The sequence below is a fragment of the Lichenostomus cassidix genome, chromosome 23, assembly GCF_008360975.1.
Source record: "Lichenostomus cassidix isolate B80296 chromosome 23, HeHo_3.0, whole genome shotgun sequence".
Classification (NCBI taxonomy): domain Eukaryota; kingdom Metazoa; phylum Chordata; class Aves; order Passeriformes; family Meliphagidae; genus Lichenostomus; species Lichenostomus cassidix.
The window spans coordinates 306791-329678 of record NC_139503.1 but is presented as its reverse complement, the minus strand read 5'-3'; the positions used below and the strand labels follow the sequence as shown (position 1 = coordinate 329678).

Below are 22888 nucleotides of genomic sequence, written 5' to 3'. Positions count from 1 at the left end.
CATCCCAGCTGCCACATGGCCTGAGCTCTCATCCTAGAGTGACCTCGCTGCCTCCCCCCCTCACCCGGGGTGGCTGAGTGTGACTGACCCTGCCTGGCACCACCGTGGGGAGCAGGGCTGGGGGTCCCTGACCTCCCTCCCCACAGGGAGCCGGGAATGTCACCGCCAGGGAGTCGCCTTTGAAGTGGGGTCACTTTGCTGCAGCTGGACAGAGGGGAGGGGTCCCTGGGGTCACCCCCTTCGGGGGATGCATCAAAGGGCTCCCCCAGGAGCAATATCCCATTGCACTAGGGCATGTCAGGAGCTTTGGAAGCTGCTGGGGGCTGTGGTGCCTCCCAGGCCATGGATTCTCCTTATCCTCACCCCATTGTTTCCCAGGCAGGGGAGGGGAAGGGGCTGCAAGATCCAACACTGGCCTCCCAGCCAGGCCTTGCATGTCATCCCCAGCCAGAGCCACAGCTGGAAACACCTCGAGGTCTCTGCTCTGCTGTGGGAATTTGAAACAAAAAATTAGGAGGGGCTGCAAGCAAGGACCCCCCAGCCCGTGGGAGTTGGGGTCTGTCACCAGGAGAGTTGGGGGCCATCCCTGTGGGACCTGGGTCTGTCCCTGTGGGAACTGGCGCCATTCTTGTGTGTCCAGGGAGCACTTGAGTGTCACATCAAAGGCTCTGGGAGGGCAGAGGGCACAAGGAGCTGAGATTCCTGGAGAGGAACAGGCTCAGGTGGCAGTGTCAAAGCTGGGGTGCTGCCCTGCAGGGCTTTCCCCACCTGCCCATGCCCCAGCTCATGCTCCTGCCTCCATTTCCCACCAGGAGAACCAGACTTGCCTGCACCTCCCAGACCTGAGAAACAAGTCCTGGAGGGGGAAGAGGGCTGGGAGCAGGCCGGGACTTGCTCAGGGCTGCCCACAGTGTGCCGAAATGAGACAGAGCCTGCTCTGAGCTGGACGCTGACAGCACCAGGAGCAGGGGCTGTTCTTCCCATGCTGCTCCAGGAGCTGGCTGGAAGGAAAACCATCCCCGAGGGCTGTCCTGGCACCTGGCTCTGGTGTGCTGCTGGCCAGGGTGTCCCTGGGTGTCACCTGCTGTCACTGGTTTGCTGCAGCCTCCATCCCCATCACCCGAGGCACTGGCTGTGGCTGAGACCCAGCAAGCTTGCTGCACCTCTGGGTCACAGGGATGGGGTGGGACACACTGCAGGATGTCTCCCACTTCTCCTCAAGCCCTTCACTATCCCATGAGGGTTTCTCACTCTGGCTGTTGCAGGAACAAAGATTCCAGGATGCCAATAAAGGGCTTTGCTCCCACCTAGGGCGACCCACAGTTGAACCCCCAGCCCACGGGAACCCCTGTGGAGACACAAGTGTCCTCACATCACTGTCCCCCTGCAGAGACCTGGCTGCATTCCCAGGGCACTCATTGCAGGGATCCCATTCCTCCAGGACCTCCCACACCCGAGCTGAGCAGTGAGCACCCTGCAAGGGGAGAGAAAGGCGGGTGGCCCACGGCCCACAAGAAGCCACTGCTGAAGTCTCATTTCCTGAGAAACCAGGCTAAAAATAATCCCCTTTTCTTGCGGTTGGTAAGTGCTGCCATCTCGCCTTAAAGCTGGGGGGGAGCCTGACCCCCACCCCAGCCAGCTGCTCTCCCCCTGGCATCGAGGGAAACTGAGGCACAGCTCCCTCTGTGCCAGGCAGAGGTGCTCCTGCCCAGGGTTTATCCCTGCCTGGCATTGCTGGCCTGATCCTGCGTGGGGCTGAGCACCCAGGATGGTCCTGGATGGTCAGGACCCCCAGCCACTCAGAGCAAGATGGGATTGTTCCCTGCAGGATGGGAGTTGTGGGGCTGGAATATCCATGGGATAGGGAATGTGGGGCTGGGGGGAGCCACGGGGAGGGGGTGGGAGGGGACTAGGGGGAGCGATGGGGTGAGGAGGGGGCTGGGGCGGTCCAGTCGGAAAGGAGCCGTGGGCTGGGAACGCCGTATGGGATGAGAGCCATGGAGCCGAGGACACCCTGGGGGACGCAGATCCTGCGAAGCCCCAGAGATCCGATGTTTCTCCGCACTGAGCTTTTGGGGTGGGGGGCTTCAGGGTGCTGCGGGGGGGCAGATGTGCTGCTCCTCCCATGGCCAGCACAGACCCCCCAGCTCCCCCAGTGTAGCCCAGGGGCTCTCCCAGGACCCCTCAGAACCACATCCTGTCCCCAGGCCCCTGTGTGACACCAGGGTGGGACACCTCCCACCCCATCCCCTTTCCCACACCCTTGGCTTCGAGTCTCCAGCAGGTTTGGGGTCCCCCTGTGCCGGGGCGCATCCCTGCCGCGCCACCCCTTCCCGGGCGCCTGACGCCTCCCAGTTCAGCCCAGTTCAGCCCAGTTCAGTCCCGTCCGGCGGGCGCTGCTGGCTCCAGTCCCTGCTTTCGTGCCGCCGGGCGCGGAGGCGCTCGCAGGGCTGCGGTTGAGTCACCCCGGGCACAACACCCAGCCGGGGTGGGGACAGGGGCAGCGCACACCCACCAGGGTCCCCGTGGGGTGCTAGGGGGCAGCGATCCACCGAGACCCCACCAGCTGGGCAGGTAAGGGTGGCGTGGGGCTGAACCCAGGGCGGGGGGCTGCAGCCCTGGGACCGCTGGTGCGGCTCCTCTCGCCCCTCCTGGCGGGTTGCAGCCTCCCCTCTGTGCTACCCGCTGAGGAGGGTGGGTTGGGGGCTCCCGGCCACGCGCTTGGGGGGCGATTTTTCTTGTCCCCACGCTGTGACAGAGCTGCACCCGGGGAGCTGGCCGGGGTCGCCCCTGATGGGGTCTCCGGTGCTGGGAGGAGGCGGGGGAGTCCCGGCTGTCGGGCAGCACTGCACTGTGCTGGAGACGCTTGGGGTCTGCCAGTCCCTGGAGGGCTGTGGGGTCACCCTGGAGGGCTGTAGGGTCACCCAGGAGGGGCTGGCCGTGGCTCCGTTTTGTGGGGGGGTGGGGGGATTGTTTCACGCTGTTCAGACCCCCCTCCAGCGTGTCGGGCTGCCTGCAACGAAAAAAAGAGAGACGTGCACCCCCCGGTTGTGGCTTCCGTGGGAGGTTTAACTGGTTTGACTGGTCCCCCGTGCAGGGTGGGGGGCCGAGTGCCCAGCACCCCTCTGCACACCGGCAGGGCTGTGGTGCTTCTTTAAGGCTCTGTTTTGGGGTCCCCGCAGGGAACTGTGGGCCACAGCAGTGCTTGGCTCAGACTTAGGTGACATTTTTAGGTGGTGGCTCTGTTCCGGGGTGGGGAGACCCCCCCGTGCGCCGGCAGTAAACAGGATACGAGCAGCTGCGGCGGGGAGGCGGCGGCAGCATCACCCCAGCGCCGGGGAGAGCCGGTATTGTGTCCCCCGGTACACCCCCAGAGCCATGCTGGGGACAGGGGGCTTGTGGCTGTCACAGGTTCCCCCTGAGGGGGCGAGGCGGTGTTGGGGGTCCCTGCTGGTGGTTTGGGGGGGCCCTGGTGGGGTTGGCACCCGATGTGCTCAGGTCCTGGGCTGGCGTTCCCAACCCTGGGGGATGTCTGACACCCCCTGGGACAGGAGCACCTGAGGGGCAGGGACAGGCTGGGACAGGGCCACCCATGGCCCTGTCAAAGTCACCTTCGGGGCTGTGGGACCCCCAGCCGTGCCAGGGCATGTCTCTGTGGGAGCTCAGGAACCCGGGGGGTGGCCGGGGGGTGGCCGGGGGTTCCTGGCTGGTCCCGCCCCAAGACTGCTGCAATTTCCTGCCCTCGGTGACAGCAGGCAGCGCTTTCCCAACTCCGGGGCCAGGAGGGGCCGCGCTCAGGCAACGGCGGGCATGGGGCAAGACCCCTGGGAGATGTGATGAGCTGAGCACGGCCTCAGCCCGGCTCGGTCAGCCCATCGCGGGGGCAGCCAAGCCCCCTTGTGCCATCTGTCCGTGTGCCCCGGTGAATCCCTCGGGAAGGCGGGCAGGGACAGAGCAGCCCTGAGCAAACACGCTGGGCAAACACAGGCCGCGGGCAGGATGCCGGCAGCGGGCAGGGCTGCGCTGGCACGGAGCCGGCAGCGGGAGGAGCGGCACGATGTCCCCGAGCCCGCCCTGGGGCTACCTGTGCCCTTGGCTTGGCACCTCGGCATCGTCCCGCTCCTCGTCTGTCGCCGGTGGGGTGTTTGGGGTGGCGGTGTGAGCTGAGCTCCTCCCCTTGTCTTCTCAGCAGGATGAGCGGGGGGAATCCTCCTCAGCGGCCCCGAGGAGCCTCTCCAGATGTTGGCATCGCTGGTGCACGCCCGGCAAGCTGAGCGCCCCGTGTCGCTGTCGCCAGCCCCTCGGGGTGTCCCCCGGCTGTCCCCACAGCCCGCCATGGCGCTGGAGCCTGAGGCGCTGCTGGACCTGAGCTTCCTGACGGAGGAGGAGCGCAGCTCCATCGCCGAGGTGCTGCGCCGGGACTGGCAGCTCCGCCGGCGGGAGGAGGGACGCATCAGGTGGGCTGGGGGTCCCTGCTCGGAGTCACCCTTGGGGACAGCGTGGACCCCCCAGGAGCAGCCAGCTTGGTGTCCATCACCCCTTGGGGACGGAGCAGCCGGGCTGAGGGTCCCCTTTTGCCCTGAGAATGGGATCACCCGTTGAGCTCAGCCAGGTTGAAAGCCCTGGTTCGTCACAGCAGCACCAGGGCTCCCAAACCCCCTGGAAGGAGGTGCCTGGTGCCCCCCCAGGACCTTGTGGTGGCTCCATTGGTCGGGAGGGCTCTGGGGCAGTGGCACAGGGGCCGATGGCAGTGCCAGGCTGGGGATCCCAACATGACCCACTCTCCCACACCAGCAAACTCCGCAAGTCGGTGTCAGACCCGGCGCGGCTGCGCAGCCTCACTGGGGAATGGTTCTGCGACGCTCGGGCTCAGCGCCATCGGCACCACCTGGGCTCCGACCTCGTCCGAGCGTCCATCCGCCGCAGGAGGAAACCCCGGGGTAGGCGAGGGATGGGGTGTGGGGGGCAGGGGACACGGGGGGCCAGGGCTCGGCCCGCTGAGCTCCCCGATGTCCTCAGGAACAGGGGACCTGGAGCGTGGCCCCAGTCTGGGTGAGCTGGAGGCCATCGATGAGCCACCGGCAGAAGAGAAGGAGGATGAGGATGGTGTGTCAGAGACAGATGAGAGGTGAGGGTAGCGAAGGGAGGTTGTGACCCCACAGGTGTCCCAGGGCTGGTGGCATGTCGCTGGTACCCTCTGGGAGTGGCACAGGAGCTGGAGGGGGAGCAGAAGCCGTGGTCAAGGGGATGGTGCAGCCAGGGCTGGGTCTGACCATCCTTGGTGTCTGACCATCCTTCCAGGCTCTGCTTTTCCACCATCTGTCCACCACTGTCTCCCACCATCCCAGTGTCCATCTGTCCATTATCCCAGGGTCTCCCACTGTCCTGTTGTCTGGCTCTCCACCATCTAGACCAAGCTAACAGTTCTCTCTTCCCACAGCTCCCCCACGGAGGAGGTGCAGGAGGCCACTGGGCTCCAGGTGGGTCCCTGGTGTGGGGGTTGAGCAGCACATGACCCCAGCTGCTGGGGGGTCATTCTGCAGCACCCCCAGTGCCATCCCAAGTTGGTGCTGCATTCAGAGTGATCCCAAACCCTGTCTAGTGATGGGAAATGTCCCACAAAATGTCCCTTGGGGTATCCCATGGGTCATCCTTCACCCTGTCCCCAGGAGCCCAGAGGGGCTGGACTGGGGGATGCAGGCGGGGGAGGAGGGGGTGCCTGCTGTCCCTGTTCTCACCCTTTCCCTCCCAGCCCAGCCCTCCTGCCCTGGCCATGGAGGGAACCCCGGTGTCACAGCCCTTGCTGCAGGGTGGCAGCCCATCGAGGGAGCAGGACAGCCTGGGCCAGCCAGGTAACGGGGATCTGGGGTCAGTGCTGTGGGAATCTGGGGGGCTGTAGCCCCCCAACACTGCTCACCAGCCTCCTTCTGGCCCCCCACTGTGGCTCCTCGTCTTGCTGCTCTGGCCAAAAAAGGGATCTCCCCCTCCTACCCTCCCCTTGTCCTCGCAGGTGACATGGCAGGTGGGAATCCCTTCGGCTCATCCAGCACAGAGGAGGATGAGGAGGAGCCAGACTCGGCACACAGCAGCCATGATGCTGGGCAGGTCAGATGGGGGACTGGGGGGGCTGGGGGGTTTGAGGGGGCTGTATGGAGTTGAGGAGCTCTGTAGGGTTGGGTGGGTTGGAGAGGCTACATGAGTTTGGGGGGCTAGAGGGCTCTGTACAAGGTTGGAGGGGGCTGTATGGGGTTGGAGGGGGCTGTATGGGGTTTCAGAGGTCTGGAGGTAACTGTATGGGGTTTTGGGGACCTGGGGGGGCTGAGCAAAGCCACCTCAGCATGGACTGTGCCCAAGCACCAGATGCTGCTAGGAGCTGGGTGCCCTCAGTGGGGCTGGGGGCCCAAGGGGGGTGTTGATCTCTCTTTGCATTTCCAGAGACCAGAGACCTCCCAGACACATCAGAGCCCCCCAGCCCCACTGTCCCCACAGAATGGCCATAGTCCCCCGAGCCTGCTGAGCACCACCAGCTCCTCTGTGTCCAGCCTCAGCTCCTCCACGGTGCGGCACTGGGGCAGGGTGGGGTGGGTGGGGGTCACCTCCCCAGCCCCCCTGACCGTGCCACCCCCCACAGCTGAGTGGGAGCCTGATGAGCCTGTACAGCGAGGGGGAGCTGGGCAGGGTGGCTGTGCGGGGCTGTGTCCAGTTCTCCCTGCACTACGACGCAGCCAAGAAGGAGCTGCAGGTCCACGTCCTGCGCTGCCGGGAGCTGGCCGAGGCCAAGAAGCAGCGCTCGGACCCGTGAGTGCCCAAACCCCGCTGGCACTGCCCAGGGCATGCCCACCCTGACCCCCACTGCACCCAGCTCGGTTTTTGGCCCCAGGTACATCAAGACTTACCTGCTGCCAGACAAGTCCAACCGCAGCAAGCGCAAGACCGCGGTGAGGAAGAGGAGCTTGGATCCTGTCTTCAATGAGACCCTCAAGGTTTCTAACCCTGCTTTGGGGTGGTTTTGGAGGGTCCCCTGGTTCAAATTGGGTGGGTGGGGGTGGATAATCTCACCCTGTGTCCTCTCCCCACCAGTACAAACTGGAGAAGAGGGACCTGCAGGGCAGGACCCTGAACCTCTCCGTGTGGCACCATGACAGTCTGGGCAGGAATCTCTTCCTGGGCGAGGTGGAGGTCGCTCTGGGCACCTGGGACTGGGCTAACACACGGCCTGAGTGGTTCAGTCTCCAGCCACGGGTAAGCCCCATGTCCCCCGAGCCCTCCCTGTTCATGCCCAGTCCCTGCAACCTCCCATCCTCCACAGATGCCCATCCCCTCAGATGGCCTCGCCAGCTGCGGCAACCTCAACCTGGCGCTGAAGTTCATCCCTGCCGGCTCAGAAGGTGAGAGGGGCCTGTGGGTAGCCGGGGTGGGGTCTGGCATGGCAGGGTGCCCCTGACCCCTCTGGCCTGCAGGAGGGGGGATGCCACCCACGGGCGAGCTGCACATCTGGGTGAAGGATGCTCAGAGCCTCATCCCGCTGCAGAGTGGCACCGTGGACAGCTTCGTGCAGTGGTAAGGGGGGGTGGCACCCCGGGGTCATCCAGAGGGGCTGCTGGGGTGTCCCCACCTCACCCCGGTGTCACTCCAGCTACGTGCTGCCAGATGACAGCAAGGCGAGCCGTCAGAAGACGCGGGTGGTGAAGCGGAGCCTGAGCCCTCTCTTTAACCACACCATGGTGTACGACGGATTCCAGGCCAAGGACTTGGCCGAGGCGTGTGCTGAGTTCACCCTCTGGCACCACGAAGCCTTTTCCAAGCGCCAGCTGGGCGGCATCCGGCTCAGCCTGGGCACCGGTGAGGAGGAGGGGACCACCAGCTCCTCAGGGTGTCCCCAGGGTCGTGGCTCAGGGGTGACAGGGTGGTGTCTCTGCAGGGAGCAGCTACGGGCTGCCCGTGGGCTGGATGGACTCGACGGCGGAGGAGCAGGGCGTGTGGAAGCAGCTGCTGCAGCAGCCTGGGCGCTGGGTGGAAGCTCTGCTGCCCCTGCGGACCAACCTGGTCCCCCGGGCATAGCCCCCCATCTACCATGGACCACCTGGTGCCAGCAGGACTGTGGGGCCTGGGGGATGGAGACCTGGAGCATCACTGCGGGCTGGGTCTGTGCCCTCCCTTCCAGCAGCAATGAAGTGGCACCAGAGGGCACATCTGGCAGCTTTTTATTGCTGTGGGCACATCTAGTGGCTATTTATTTCTCTGGCCACCATACCCTGGCTTCTCTGTCTGCTGTGGGGCTGGAGCTGCTCCCTCCTACTGCTTTCATCATGTGCCCTCCGTCATTGTTTTCCCAGCCCCAGGGGTGGCAGCGCAGTGGCCTTGTCACAGCCCTGGGTGGGGAGTCACTCTCACACCAGGATGTCACACCGGGCTGCCCTGTTCCACTGGGACACCCCACTGGTTCTCCTCCCCTGGTCACTCGGGGGACTGGAGTCACGTGGGACCACCCACCAACACCACCCTGTGGGCAGGAACAGCCAAATCTCCAAAGATTTCATTTGCAACCAAAATCTCCCGGGACAGCAACCCCTGCTGGGACTCTGGGGGTGACAGGTGAGGGGTGACAATGACACAGACAACAGGAATTACAGGAAAATCCTTTATTGGTTTCTGTGCCCCTTGTGCCAGCTTGGGCTCTGCCCGGCAGGGGGTGGGGTCAGCAAACGGTCCCCCACTGCCACCGATGGCCACATGTCCTCTGATTCCTGGACGCCCTGGGTCCCTTGGGTGCCTGGCAAGCACAAGGTGGGGCCCAAGGTGGCATTCAGGGCTGGGTGAGCTCCCCCTGCCCACCCACATCCCCTGGGAGCAGCTGGAAGGTGCAAAGCCCCAGAGTGTCCCCAGGCACTGCACCGGGGACAGGGGTCAGGCCTGGGTGATGTGTCCCACCCTGGTGTCCCCAGCTTTGCATAGTCGTGGTGTGGAGGGGGGACAGTCCAGCTGCGGTCAGGGTGACACTGGCAGCAGTGGCCTCTTCACCCGGGGAGGACAGGGCAGTGTCCACCCCTGGCCTGGGGGCGCAGGGACCTCAGATCCTGGTGCATAGGACAGAGAAGAGACGTAGCAGGAAAGGTGCCAGGGGCTCCACCCTGGGGGTCGCAGCCCCTTGCAGCCCCCAGGGACAGGGGTGTCCCAGTGCCCACACACTGTGGGGAAGGCTTGGACTGCACTGGACCCCCCTGCAGAGGAAGGAGGAGGCATCCCCTGCACCCCCTGGCCACAGGAATCCCCCAGACGCCACACAGACACCTCGCAGAGTTTAATGGGGGTAGCCTGAGCTACAAGTGTCACCCACAGCACACGACACTCAGCCCCCTCCCCAAAACAGCACACAGAAAGAGGATGGGGGAGAGGGAACCCCCCAAGACACCCAGAGCACACAGAGGCACAGCAAAAGCACACAGCAAGGCCCTGGCTCTGCTCCTGCAGCCGGCACGGGGGGCTGGGGAGGGACAGGGCAGGGTTGGGTACTCCAGCCAAAATGCTGGAAGGAAAAGCAAGAATCCAAGAATCCACGAGGGGAGGAGGGGATGTCCCCAGCCCCACGGGGACATCCCCTCGAGGCTGTGGGGAGGAAATGAGGCAGGGGGTGCCGAGAGCGGGAAGGGGGCTGCTGGGTGCTAACTGGGATCAAACTGGGGCTGAACAGGGAGCCCCACAGTTCCTGTGCTGCCGAGGACGCTCAGGGTGAGGGGGCTGCACCCTGCTCTTGTGCGGCAGAGGGGGCTGGGGGTGCCTCAGCTGGGTGGCAGAAGGGGCTGTATGGGGCTGAGGGGCTCCGTGCCGGAAAGGGGGCAGGGGGGACACTCACCCCCTTCCCTTCCATCCCTAACAACTCACAGGAAACAGCAAAGCCAGATGGGAAACACCCGTCATGCAAACCCCCCTGTGCAGGGAGGTGCGAGGGAAGGGTGAAGCTCTGGGGGTGCAGGGGGCACCCCCTGCCCAGTGCCAGCAGCACCCAGAACCTACTGGTTGTCCTCTCTGGCAGCGTGGAAGGAAAGAGAGATGGGGCACAGCCCCCCACGTTAGACACAGCATGGAGCACCACTTGGCTCAGCTCTGAGAGACACATTTGGGTCCTTCCCGCTCCCCATGGGGCTCAGAGCCAGGACTCAGCAGACTGTCACAGACAGAGGAGATGGCAGGACAGCCAGACACTGGCCAAGGGACAGACAGGGGGACACAAACCCCTCCTTCTCCCAAATCCCCCTGCTGGGTGAGGACAGACTGGCACAGAGAGCCATGGGACACAACACAGCGGCGAGACAGGACACAACCCAGGGTGACCCCAGTCTTGGCTTCAAGGGTGGGCTTGGCCTGGGTCCCCCTTCCACCCCGTGGGGCTCTTACAGAGTTTGGTAGGTGCTGTCCTTCGACTTGATGAACTTGATGACGAAGAAGGCGACAGCCTGGACGCACAGCACCAGCACGATGCCCCCGATGAAACTGGCTGTGTCGAAGCCAGGAGGGTGAAACTCAGGGCTGCCCGTCAGCGGGGCACTGGTGGTGGTGGTCCCTGGTGGCAGGGGAAAACAGGTTTGGGGAGTTATGAGTGCTGTTGGCATCCCTGAGTATAGATGTTCCCACCAAAGAGAGGGGATTTGGGGTCCATGCAGACCCCAGTGGCTGCACCAGGAGGAATGGTAGCTCCCAGCTTGGATGTCCCCACCAGTGTGTGGATGCTGGGATGGGCTCAGCCCCTTCCCATGCCAGAGCAGCTGGAGCTGCAGGAGAGGAGCCAGTGGCAAAAAGATCCCAGTGAGATCAATAATTCAGCAGGCTCAGGGCTCCGGTTACCCGCTGTAATTAGCCCAGCGCTCTCCAGTTCCCGCTTCCTGGAAGAGGCTCTTTCTCCATTCCCATCCAGGCTGGAGCCTGCAATTCCCAGCAAGGAAGGAACCAGGGCTTGTTCTTGGAGGGCCCCTGGGTGTCATGGAGAGGGGACAGAGCTGTGGCCTGGTACAGCAGGCACATCCATCGATCCACCCCTGAGGGCAGCTCTGTTCATTCTTCCCAGAAGGATGTGAAATATAGAGGCAAGTGCCTTGTTGGGACTGGTCACTGGTCACTGGGGCATCCAGGACCCACATCCCACTGCCTCCCACCCCTCCCCAGGCCCACTCACTTGTGGAGTGTGTCACTGGCTCCTTGCTGTGGGAGTGTGGAGGCTCTTCTGTGTGGGACTTCAGTGCTGGAGAAGGCAGGGACAGAGGGAAGGGGGTAAAAAGGGTGGCAGGGGACATTGCTGCACACCCCTGCACCCCATGTCCTGGGGCAGGATTTCCATCCCCCTGGCCCTGCAACCACAGCAGCACCTCTGTCCCAAAGGTCAGAGGGTCTGGGGGCTTTGGGGCACCGGGGTTACCTCGGCACAGAGTGCTGCTGTTGTAGAGTGCACAGGTCTCCCGCACTGCTGACCCTCTCTGCACACAGCTCCCTGTTTCTGTGGGAAGAGGAAGCAGTTTTCCCAAGGATCCCAAACCAGTTCAGCCAATGGTGTTTGTGCTCAGGGCTGCCCAGCCCCTCACCTGGCTCCTCGGGGGTCCTGCAGCCCACCCAGATGCAGTCGGTGCCGTTGTGGGAATGAGCTCTGGCCGTGCACATCTCACAGGACCTTAGCTCGCTGCACTCTCCTGCCAAAGCCAGGGAAAAGGGGTGAGGACAGCACCCATCCATCTGGCAGTGGGTGCCAGGCTGGACCCCCAGCCCCATGGAGGGGGAATTCTGATGATGCAGCAGGAGGGATGAAGATCCCACAGCACCAAACCCACCCACAGCCCGTCCCGGCGGGTTGGGGTGCTCTTAGCGTCACCAGCGCTCCGGAGAGGGCACACCCCACAGCTCCCAGCACCCACCCGGGACACACAGGGCTCACCCATCACTCACAACGCAGGAAACATCCCCCATGTTTCCATCTGGGATCTTTTGGTGGAGGTTGAAACGAGATTAGGCGGCAGAACCAGCCTGGTAGGGGGTTACCTGCGCAGCGTCGCCCCTCTGCCCACCCAGGCCATCCCGCAGGACCCCCGTTCCCATCGGCCCGCTGAGGGCGGTGAGTCACTCGGGTGTTTGCGGAGCTGCTCTTCTCCCACACGCGATCATCATTAATTTACAGTGCTGACTGCCGGCGAGGGAGGCTGCGATGAGCTGCTGCCGGACCTTGCCTGCACCTCGCTGCTTCCCACGCCCGCGTTTGCACCATCCCGGGAAGAGCCGGGAGCCATTCCCCACCCTGGATGTGTTTCCAGGCTCTCAGGGGCAAACCCTCCCTCCAGGACTCGCAGGAGGCTGTTGAGGGTTGGCATTCCCCGCGTTGGCTCCTCAGGGGCCGAACGAGCACAAGGCACCCCTGCCGGCAGCGCTTCCCACCACACCACTTCCCTTTGCAGTGACCAGCTGTAGCCCCCCAGCTTTTAGGGTTCCCTAAAAACCATGCGTGGCTGATAAAAAAGCTCCTTTCCTTCTTTCCCAGGAAAAGGCAAGGGGGCAACTGGTGGCGTAAGGCAGGAAGTGGAGATGCTGCGGCCCCATTGCCATGGCTACGGGAGGGGGAGGTGGGCACGCTGCTGGCCCCCCTTCCAGCATTTGGAGACCTGCCGGGAGCCAATGGGAAAGTAGGACTTTGTTCGCAAGGGTTTAGGCAGGTTTATAATTTATTTTTATCGCGGCAGGCGCAGAACAGACGTTTGAGCCCAACGTTGTCAACTCCCGCTCCTGCCGTCAGGTGTGGGGAGGGAGAGCGAATAAAGGGGGGCAGCGGGGCCGGCTGAGGGCAGCCCCGTTCCCGTGGGTGCTCTGGGAACACACGTGGGTCCCACTGGCATAAGTCAGGCTGGAAATGTCTCTCGGGAGCAGCAGGGGGATGGGAGAAGGGGAGCAGAAGGAAGCCTGGGGTTTGCATAATTAATGCCCGGAGTTGCAGCACCTCGGGGAGGCTATGACGGCTCCGTTCCGCTCTCCCCACCACTCTCCACGAGATCCCCATACTTTTTGGGAAGGAGGTTGGACCCTGCACGGCGCTCATCCCGCCCAGCCCAGGGCACCCCCCGGCCCTTGGGGGTCCCAGCCCCCCGGAGCAGGGCTGCGAGCAGGAGCAGGAATCCCTCTCCCCCCAAACCAAGGTCGGGCGACCGAGTCCCCTGGGGGCGAGGAGAACCCCTGGAAAAAAAACAACTCGCCCAAAAAGTTCAGCTGCCCCAAAATGTGCAAAGCCCCGAGTTCCCCCGCCCTCGCCCCCCCGCCGTACCTGCACGGGTGCGAGCGGGTCCCTGCGCGCACAGGAGCGCGCACAGGAGCGCGCAGCGCAGCGCCCCGGGACCCGGCGGGGCCATGGCCCGGCCCGGCTCGGCTCAGCCCGGCTCGGCACGGTCCCAGCGGGAGGTGTGTCCGCGGATCTCCCGGGAGCGCGGAGCGGAGCAGATGCGCACCCGCGGGAGGAGGCCCCGGCGGCGGGGGAGGGGAGGCAGCCCCGCCTCGTCCCGCCCCGCCCCGCCCCTGTAGGCCCAGCCCGGGGGTGTGAGGGTCTCTCTCGAGGTGCATCACCCACCCATCGCACACAGCCACGCAAACACACACCACGGCCGTGGAAAACACGGGGCTGTACGCCCTGTACCCCTGTGCACACCTGCGCACACCTGGACACACCTGTACATACCTGCACATCCTGCACCACACACCTGAATACAGCTGCACTCACCTGTACATAGCTGCACACACTGCACACACTGTGCACACCCTGCACCCCACACCTGCACATCCTACACACCTGCACATCCTACACACCTGCACATCCTACACACCTGCACACACCTGCGCACACCGCGTGCCCTGCACTCTGCCTGTGCACAGAGCACCCTGCACAGCCTGCAAACACTGCACATGCTGCACGCACAGCACTCTCTGCACACTCACTGCACACTCACTGCACGCTGCCCCCCGTCCCGCGCACACTCCCCGCCCCAGCCCCGTGCCCGGGACACTTGAACCCTTCCCGGCGTTTCAGAGGATCCCCCGGGGAGGCTCCTGGCGTTCAGCAACGCGAACAGCTCCAGATTGGGCCGAACCGAACCGGGCCGAGCCCCCAGGTCCCTGCCCGGGCTCCGAAGGGGATGCCCATGCCATGCCATGGACAGCTGGCGACTCCCGACCCCCGCGGGGTCCCGGCAGCCCCGCAGCACGGTCCGGGCACCGCGGGACCCTCCTCTCTCCTCGGCGGCGACAAATCGCCGGGGAAGCGCGCTGGGCTTCGAGGAACCGGCGCGGGGGAAGAGTCTCGAGGGGCGCAGCCTTCTCCCTCCTCCTCCTCCTCCTCCTCCTCTCCGGGGGAAGGGCTCCCCGTCAGCCCTGCCCGCAGCCCCCCCGGCCGGGCATTCCCGCTTCTCCTAGCCATGAATTATTCAGTCCCGCATGGGAAAGCCGGACGGCGGGGACCCACCAGGAGTGGGAAGGGGGCTGCGCACCCCAGCTGTGCGGGGTCAGGAGAGGACCTCGACCCCCCCCAAACCCCGGGCCGCCCCCTTCAAAGCGGAGCCCTCAAACCTCCGCATTGCGGGGAGAGGGAGCGGGTCAACACCCCCTCCTGTCCCCTGCAGCCCGGCGGTGACCCGGGCTCGTCGGGCGTCCCATGGGTGGCGTGGGATTTTTGGGAGTGGGGGGCGTGAAGCAGTGGCGCGCCGGGGGTGGGGGGGCTGTTTTTATGAATGAGCTGCGATTACTATGCGGCGCGCGCGCGCCCGCGCTCCCAGCCCGGGCGCTGATTGGCTCCGGCGCGCCATTGACGTCACAGCGGGGCGAGCGGGGCTGGGGGGGCTGTGAGTCACCCCGAACCCCCCGAGCCCCCCCGGCCCCGCTCGGCCACTATAACTCGGCGGGTCCATGGCAGCGGGGGCCCAGCCGGGCAGCCCAGCACAGCAGCGCGGGCCCGGCATCCCGGCAGGTGAGTGCCCGGCACCGGCACCGGCACCGGGGGGGACGGGGTGGGCACCGGCAGAGCGCGGCGCTATGGGAAGGGCGGCGAGGGGCGGCCGTGCCCCCCAAAGCCCGGCCAGGGGCTGTGCTGCCAGCCGGGGAGGGGTAGATCCCCACCGTAAGAAGGGATGCCCCGGCTGGGGGCCGCATGGTGGGCTTAGGAGGGCGTTTGTTCCCACTGGAGTGCCGGTCGGGGGAGAACAGGGTCACCCTCTTCACCTGCTGCTTGGGATCCCCTCGCTTTGGCCCCGAAGTCCTCTCGGGGGGAGGGGGTGAAGGTGATTGCAACCGCTAGTCCTGCTCCCCTGGATATCCATCAAAATCATGCAGAGCCCAATCCCCAGCAGCTAAGGCAAGCAGGAGAAGGGGTGCTGTGTGTGTGTCCCCTCCCCTTTGTTCACCTATTTATTTTAAAATAAGCCATCTCATCCAGAAAAATCCCATTGGAGCAAACAGTGAGCACTCCCTCAACATCCACTGCTCTGCCCACCTGCCTGCAGACAACTTTTGGGGGGAGGCAGGGCTCTCCCCGTCTGGGGGGCACAGGGACAGCTCGTAGGCAATGGGTGCTGAGGAGGCTGCTCTTGCAGGTCACCCTCTGCCATCATGATGGAGAAAGGACCCCCCAACTCCAGCGAAGGCCAGCATGGCTGGTTCTCAGCCAGGAACAGCAGTGGCAACTCCTTGGATCTGGAGTCCATGGTGCGACCCCTTGCCTTGAACCCATGGGATGTCGTCCTCTGCATCTCGGGGACCATCATCTCCTGTGAGAACGCCATCGTGGTGGTGGTCATCTTCTACACCCCAGCATTCCGTGCCCCGATGTTCCTCCTGATCGGCAGCTTGGCCACAGCTGACCTCCTGGCAGGTTTGGGGCTGATCCTGCACTTTGCCTTTGTGTACTTCATCCCGTCGGAAGCGGTCAGCCTGCTCACCGTGGGACTCCTGGTCACCTCCTTCACGGCCAGCGTCAGCAGCCTGCTGACCATCACCATCGACCGCTACCTGTCCCTCTACAACGCCCTGACCTACTACTCAGAGAGGACGGTCACCAGGACTTACATCATGTTGATCCTCACCTGGGGAGCCTCCATCTGCTACGGGCTGCTGCCTGTCATGGGCTGGAACTGCCTGAAGGAGCCTTCCTCCTGCAGCATCGTCAAACCACTGGTGAAGAACCACCTCATCATCCTCTCCGTCTCCTTCTTCATGGTGTTTGCGGTGATGCTCCAGCTGTACGTGCAGATCTGTAGGATCGTGTGTCGGCACGCCCACCAGATCGCCGTGCAGAGGCACTTCCTGGCCAGCTCCCACTATGTCACCACCCGGAAAGGCATCGCCACCCTGGCCATCATCCTGGGCACCTTCGCGTCCTGCTGGCTGCCCTTCGCCGTGTATGGCCTGCTGGGGGATTACAGCTACCCGGCCCTCTACACCTACGTCACCCTGCTCCCCGCCACCTACAACTCCATGCTCAATCCCGTCATTTACGCCTTCAGGAACCAGGAGATCCAGAAAGTGCTGTGGGCTGTGTGCTGCGGGTGCTTCTCCTCCACGCTGCCTTTCCGCTCCCGCTCCCCCAGTGACGTCTGACGTGCCCTCCCTCCCTGCACCTTTCACGTACCGATTGTAGCCAGGGGATTTGCTTTGATTCCCCCGTTTCATTCCCAGAGGCACTTTGCAGGAGCTATTGGAATCAAGCAGCTGTTCCGAGCCTCATTGTTTTTGGGCACAACCCCTTCTTTTCCTCTATTTTTCCACTTTTTGAATAGAGAGAAAAACATATTTTATATCCATAATATAATCTATATTTATGTGTGAGAGAGGGGTGTGATCCTCATATTTTCTTTAAAACTATTTATGATGCTTTATTTTTTTAAAGGTGGGGCAACACCAGGAATGTTTGTCCCCCTCTTGATTTTTTTACAACCTTGTTATTTACCTCAGATAACTAAAATATATTTTATACGTTTGGGGAAGGGGGGAGAAATTCGTTTCCAGAGGAGTGGACTCTGTCCCCCCCCCCCTTCTCCCAGCTGTCCATCCATTTATTTATTGTTTTTTAATTATTATTTAATTTGATTTCCGTGCCTCCCTCCCACCGCCCAGCGCTGGGCCCTGCTGCCCTCTAGTGCTCGCTGCCTTCAGGAGGGGGGGCTGCCAGAGGCTCTGCACCCCAAAACCCACAAGTTTTGGGGTCCCCCGTGTGCTGCCACCCCCCCTCACGGCACCCAGGGCTCCCCCCGCCAAAGCCTTTCTTTGCACTGGGACTGGATTTGCACAGTTCTGGGCTGCGGTGATGGATGTGAAAAGCCCCTTGTGAAGGGAACCCCTGGGGACGGAGATCCCCTGAGGATGGGGATCCCTCAGGATAGGGACCCTTCTGTTTGGGGACCCCTCGGTGGGTGCTGCAGAGCAGGGTCAGGGTGGGGGGGGCTGCTTCTTGTTTACAACTCTGAGAGGGGAATAAATTAATTTGTGATAAGAGGTGTGGATGTTTGATGCTGGGAAGGGGGTGGGATGGTGTTTCCTGAGGGGACAGAGCAGGCTGAAGTCCCCGAATCCCATCAGGGCTGTCCCCCCGCTCCGTTCCCTGCTCCCGGATCAGAGATGCCGAGTGACAGCGCTTCCCCCAGCCATCACATCCTGTTAGCAGGAGCTGGCCCGGGGGGTGCAGCACCGAGGGCCCTGGCCATCCTCATCCTCACAGCCCTAGCGGGCACAGGGCTGCATCCAGCTCTCCTGGTGACATCTGACATGTCTCCTCACCCAGGGATGGTGAGGACTCATTCCCAGGGTGGGTGTCCATCCAAGGGGCTGCGACCTGGGCCCTCCATCCAGCAGGAATGGTATCTCTGCCTCCATCTCTGCCCCCCAGCCCCTCCCCTATTGAAAGGGGCACTGGGGAGCTGTGCCCAGCACCCCCACACTGAGATCCCCATGCTCTGAAAGTCACTGCTCACACAGGATCTGGGACACCCATGCTTGCTGCCCGAGCTGCCTGCTGGTCGCAGGGAAGGCAGGGTTAACGATGGCAGAGCTAATTAGGGCAGCTCAGCCCCTCCGGTAGCAGCCTCTGTGCCCCCAGAGCCCCCCGTGCCCTGCCCACCCCGGTCAGGGAGCAGCAGGTTTCTCACAGGCATTTGTGCATCCGCAGACGCGCCAGGATGTGGCAGAGCCCAGGGCTGAGGGGCAGCCGGGCCGGCTGGGCGCTGTGGGATCTGTTGGGCCCCCAGGCTCTGCTTCACCTTGGGTTCGGGGATCTGGTGGCAGCCCTGAGGGCTGGGACTGTTTATTGCAATGGAAATAAAGGTTTCCCTTGGCTGAGCGCTGGGAAGGGGCTGTGTCAGCAAGTGGTGAGGGGAGATGGGGCTGTGGGGGGGCTGAAGGACCCACAGATTGTCTCTTGCTCTCCCAGGGCTGGGCTCAGTCCTGGCGATGGGGAATTTTCGGCTCCCTTTGTCCCCACTGAGATTAAGCCAGCGGGTGGATCAATTGTGCCCCAGGGCTGAGCTGAGCGTCCTCAGCCAGGGGATAATTCCCGAGCCTACCTCCCCCAGCAGTGAAAAATCCTGTAATTCCCAGCTCTGCTGTATTCAGGGGCAGTTTTTACCTGGTGATTCTTATGTCAACATCACATGGCAGCTGAAACAGCTTTTCTCTCCCTCGTGCCTCCCCTGCTGATGTCTTCAGAGGGAGCTTCTCCACAGTGTGCAAACCCTTCTAGTTCCTCCCACCCCCGGGGGGCCCTGTCACTTCCCCTGGGGACAGAGTGACACACCAGGGTGTGCAGGGCACAAAGGCAGCACCATTCAGATCTGCTGGGACCCCTCCACAGGCTCCAGCCCCCCATGGCTGGCGGTGGGGGTGGGCACAGGGCTGCAGCCCCCCTTCCCAGCTCGTGGCAGGGCTGTGCTGGAGCTGATGAGCTTCCCAGATTGATCGGGGGATGCACAGGGTTCAGGAGCTGCAGTGACCCATAGTGACAACACGACATCAAAAGCCACCACAACCCAGGCCAAGGCATTCCCCCATTACCAGCAATTCAGGAGCTGTGGGAGCTGAGCTCTCACTGCACCCTTGTCCCCACCACCCTGAAAGTCACCCTCACAGCCCTGTCCCCTGCTGCCACCACAGTGTCCATTGCCCAGTGTGTGGCTGCTCCATGAGCCCCCTTCCCAGGTGGGAATTGCATCCTTTGGCTCCTACCTGTGTCAGGTTCCCTGCTGTCAGGATCGATGAGGGATGCCAAGGCGGAGCATGGGCTGGAGGAAGCCACGACCCCAACCCTGCCAGTGCTGGTTGCTCTCCCAGCACTCCAGCAAGTCCAGAGACCTTCCCAGCTGCTCCAGGCCTTTGGGGGATGATGGAGCAGGCGGCACAGGGCGGGAAGATACAGCAGGGGCCAGCCTGCTCCCTTTTTTGGTGGAGAAAGATGCAGAAAGTAGAGCTATAAAAAAGAGTCAAATCCATCCAAGGCGCCTGAGTGCTGAGCAGCCACCCCCATGCCAGGGATGTGCAGGAGAGGCTCAGGGGGGACCAACAGCCAAACTCCGGGGTTAAAATATGAGTTAAGAGACGTGGGCATAGCCTCACCCCAGCTGTGCTCACACATCTGGCAGGGCCAACCCTTCCCAGGCTCCCAGCAGATGCTGCAAGCACAGGCAGCTCTTGCCTCCAAGCCCTGCCCATGCTGCAGTGCAGGAAGGGGGGGTGAGTTGGGGTTTGCTCCCCTTCTCCACTGTGGGTGGACCTGGTCCTGCTGGCATCACTGGGGCCCAGATCTTGCTCCAAGCACTTGTCCTTGGCCACTGTGCAGGTGAGAGAGCTGGCAGCACCCACAGCAGAGCCAGGGCTGGTCCCAAACCACCCGCTCTGGAGCCTCTGCTCCAGCCCTAGTGCCAAAACCACCAGGGTTTCGCCAGATGGGAGGAGGGAAGGAGGTTGCTGCTACCTCAAAACCTCCCACTGGCACACTGAACCCCAAGTGCCCTGCCTGGGGCACAGCTGAGAGCTGCCCTTCCCCACACCCCATGGCAGGGATGGGTCTGTGCTCCCAGTGCTTTACTGAGTACCCATGATGGGACCATGAGTCCTGAAGTACCCTCTGCACCATACTGGGACTGCCGGGCCGTGGGGACAGCTGGCAGCTCCAGTTATGGGCCTGGGTTACATTTAAATGAGAAACCTCAGCCCTGGCTTGGGGGATTTTGTTTCCTTGGAAGCGGGAGCAGGCAGGAAATGAAGAAAACACGGCCCTGCTGTAAGTGTTTTACCAAATGCTGGAGGCAGCGGGAGGCATTTCCCGGCAGAGCTCGGCCTCGAGCATCGTCCCCAGCCACCACCACAGCCGTGGCTCTGGAGGCATCGGATGGTGCTTCCCAGGGAGGGAGGTCTATCCAAAAGGGCTGTGCTTGGTGGAAAACAGCGAAGTGAAGGGTGGAGAGGGGGTCAGCAGCCTCCCATTTTATCCCTGTTGCCACAAGTGATGCGGGAAATAGCTTCATGCCCTGAGCTCATGACTGTGCAGGGCCAGCAGGACCCTCTGCTCCCCACAGGAAGCTCCCAGAGGACCAGGATCCCATGCTGGCTCAGGGCTGGGGCTTTGTCTAACTGTATGGGGAGAGTAATTCTGCCCTGGCCACATCCCCAGCTCCTGCCTTAAGCCCTGGCCATGCCGGCGTTGGCCTTTGTGGAGCGGCTGAGCCTGGCGCAGAGCTGCTGCCCTGCCAGACTGCAGAAACTTGAGCTCCAAATAACATAATTCCTCTGGCACCCCGTGGTTATTTGTGAGCTGCTGTGAGCAGATGGAAGAGTTACAGATAAAGCCATCCGCAGCACGGGAGCCGATTGCCTTCCCCACACAACCGCGTAGGCAACGGCAAAGGCAGGGAGGAGGAGAGAAAAAAACCCACCAGGCAGCAAGAGAGCGAGAGAGAGGAGTCAGCCATTTCTGAGGGGCTGAGCTGCCATCTCAGCACACCTACGTGCGAGGAACGGGGACTCTCTGCTGGCACCGGGCCTTCCCAGGATGCTGGAAGAGGGTAGTGCTCTCCCACCACCCATGGCTGCTTGGGCAGGGACAGCAGCGCGAGTCGGGGGTGACATTGGCACGGCGGAGCGCTGCCACACACTGGGAGAGCAGGCTGTTAACGCTGATCCGAGCTGGCAGCGCCTTCACTCGCTTCGGTCCCAGAGGGGGAATTAAGGGAGAGAAGCTGACGTCAGTGGTGGAAAGGACACACAGCCCACTCGTCCAAGGCAGCCGGCAGCATCTTCTGGGTGTTGCTAACACCACCTTGAAGGAGAAAATTAAATAGGTCTTTGGAGACGGGGGCTCCTCGGAAGCCGCAGCCTGGCCAGCTGTGATCCAGTGCCGAATCGTGTGGAAGAGACAGACGGGCAAGGACAGGGATCAAAGGGTGGTGTGCCAAGGCTGCAGAGCTGTGGAGACACTGCCCCAGCTGTGGCGGGAAAGTGCTGCTCACGGACAGGGCTGGGGCTCACACAATTCCGTCGCTGCCAGGCTTCTCCTCCCTGCACCACGCTAAACCTCGGGCTCCAGAAGCTGGAGGCTCCAGGATGCTCCCACCCTGGCTCCATGGAGGGTGGAAGCATAAGATCCTGTGGGTTACCCAGGAAAGCAGATCTGGGATTGAGATTTCCCTGTCATTTAGCAGGTTAAACCAGCACAAAACTCACCAAACTCTGAAGATGATTTCCAAGGGCTGTCACCCCAGAACCACAAGGCTATGTGTTGTCCCGTACCCCAAAAAAGCAGAGGCGCCACTTGGCCACAGCTGCACCCATCCAAAGGCAGCCAGGAGCTGTCTGCTCCTCCCAGGCTCTGACCGGAGCCAAGAGCTGGGACACGCAGCCCGAGGGAGTGGGGAAGCTCCAGAGCTCCCTCCTTCCCCTGCCCTCCGCGCCCCAGCACGACTAAAGGCCTTGCTTGTTCAGGAGCTGGCAAGGCCAATTAATCTAATGAGGTTTTGCAGCCAGGGACCATTGTCAGCCAAGAAAGGCACAGCGCTGCGGAGCGAGGCACCGGTGTCTCCTAAAGCCAAGGGAATTTGGCAGAGCAAAGCCCGCGGTAAAAGCAGGGACGAGGAGCAGCAGGGATGGAGCCTTTTGTTGCTTTTCACCAACCAGCAAGAAAACAGAGCCCCACGGAGCGAGGCCAGACGAGGCACCTGAGCTTGGAGCCAGCAGCCACCACTGCCAGGCACATTCATTGCACGAGGGACCTGGAGCTGTGAAATGGAGGCGAAAAGCTGCTGCAGCCCCTTCCTACCCAGCTGCAGTGACTCTGCTCTGCAAGATGGAGCCCAGGCTCGTTTCCTATGGCAGGAGTGCTGGGGGAGGCTGCAGGCTGTTCCTGAATGGGGCTTCCTTGGTGCTGTGACCCTTAAATTCCCACTGTTAATAGCCCTCAGCCCATCTGGGCACAGGAAAGGTGTCTGTGCTGATGCCGTTTGCCAGACAGCTTGGGATGTGCTGGCTGTCCTCAGCATCCACCTGGGCAGGACACAGCCAGCACCTCCACGGACACTGGGCTTCCCAAGGGACATGCCAGCAGCTGCACTGAGGACACAACGAGAGGCACAAGTGGCTCGAGTGGCACAGCACCTCCTGTGCTCCCAGGAAGGAACCAGGTTTGCCCAGAGAAGCTGAGGCTGCCCCTGGATCCCTGGATGTGCTCAAGGCCAAGCTGGACAGGGCTTGGAGTGACCTGGGATAGTGGAAGGTGTCTCTGCCCATGGAATGAGATGAGCTTTAAGGTCCCTTCCAGCCAAACCTTTCCATGATTCCAAGTCACACACAAAGTGACCACAGCCCCTGGGCCAGGCCCAGGCTCACACTCCTCACAGTAACA

The 22888-nt window shown here is 62.8% G+C and overlaps 3 protein-coding genes across 5 annotated transcripts; 2 read left to right on the top strand and 1 right to left on the bottom strand.

Moving 5' to 3' along the window:
• The first annotated feature begins 2400 nt into the window (after positions 1 to 2400).
• SYTL1 (synaptotagmin like 1) lies at positions 2401 to 8190 on the top strand. 2 transcript variants are annotated; one of them, XM_085080966.1, is made up of 16 exons: positions 2404 to 2574; positions 3234 to 3347; positions 4190 to 4457; positions 4795 to 4940; positions 5020 to 5128; positions 5441 to 5480; positions 5753 to 5852; positions 6011 to 6105; positions 6436 to 6558; positions 6632 to 6798; positions 6881 to 6983; positions 7081 to 7242; positions 7310 to 7388; positions 7461 to 7560; positions 7637 to 7842; positions 7922 to 8190. In XM_085080966.1, the coding sequence occupies exons 3-16, from the start codon at positions 4240 to 4242 to the stop codon at positions 8059 to 8061; spliced, it is 1788 nt and encodes a 595-aa protein (XP_084937092.1). In that variant the 5' UTR covers positions 2404 to 2574; positions 3234 to 3347; positions 4190 to 4239; the 3' UTR covers positions 8062 to 8190. The 2 variants fall into 2 exon arrangements, with proteins under 2 accessions (XP_084937093.1, XP_084937092.1); XM_085080967.1 differs by lacking the exon at positions 7922 to 8190 and having other exon boundaries at positions 2401 to 2574; positions 7651 to 7742.
• Positions 8191 to 8627: 437 nt separating this feature from the next.
• Positions 8628 to 14521, bottom strand: CD164L2 (CD164 molecule like 2). Of its 2 annotated transcripts, XM_085080969.1 has the most exons (6): positions 13292 to 14521; positions 11574 to 11678; positions 11411 to 11488; positions 11171 to 11236; positions 10396 to 10561; positions 8628 to 10026 (listed from the first exon to the last, which is right to left on the bottom strand). In XM_085080969.1, exons 1-6 carry the CDS (start codon positions 13374 to 13376, stop codon positions 10011 to 10013), a joined length of 516 nt encoding a protein of 171 aa, XP_084937095.1. In that variant the 5' UTR covers positions 13377 to 14521; the 3' UTR covers positions 8628 to 10010. The 2 variants fall into 2 exon arrangements, with proteins under 2 accessions (XP_084937095.1, XP_084937096.1); XM_085080970.1 differs by having other exon boundaries at positions 8628 to 10561; positions 13292 to 14512.
• A 1097-nt stretch (positions 14522 to 15618) lies between these two features.
• Positions 15619 to 17497, top strand: GPR3 (G protein-coupled receptor 3). Its single transcript, XM_085080968.1, has one exon. The coding sequence runs from the start codon at positions 15619 to 15621 to the stop codon at positions 16603 to 16605; it is 987 nt and encodes a 328-aa protein (XP_084937094.1). The 3' UTR covers positions 16606 to 17497.
• The last annotated feature ends 5391 nt before the right edge of the window (positions 17498 to 22888 follow it).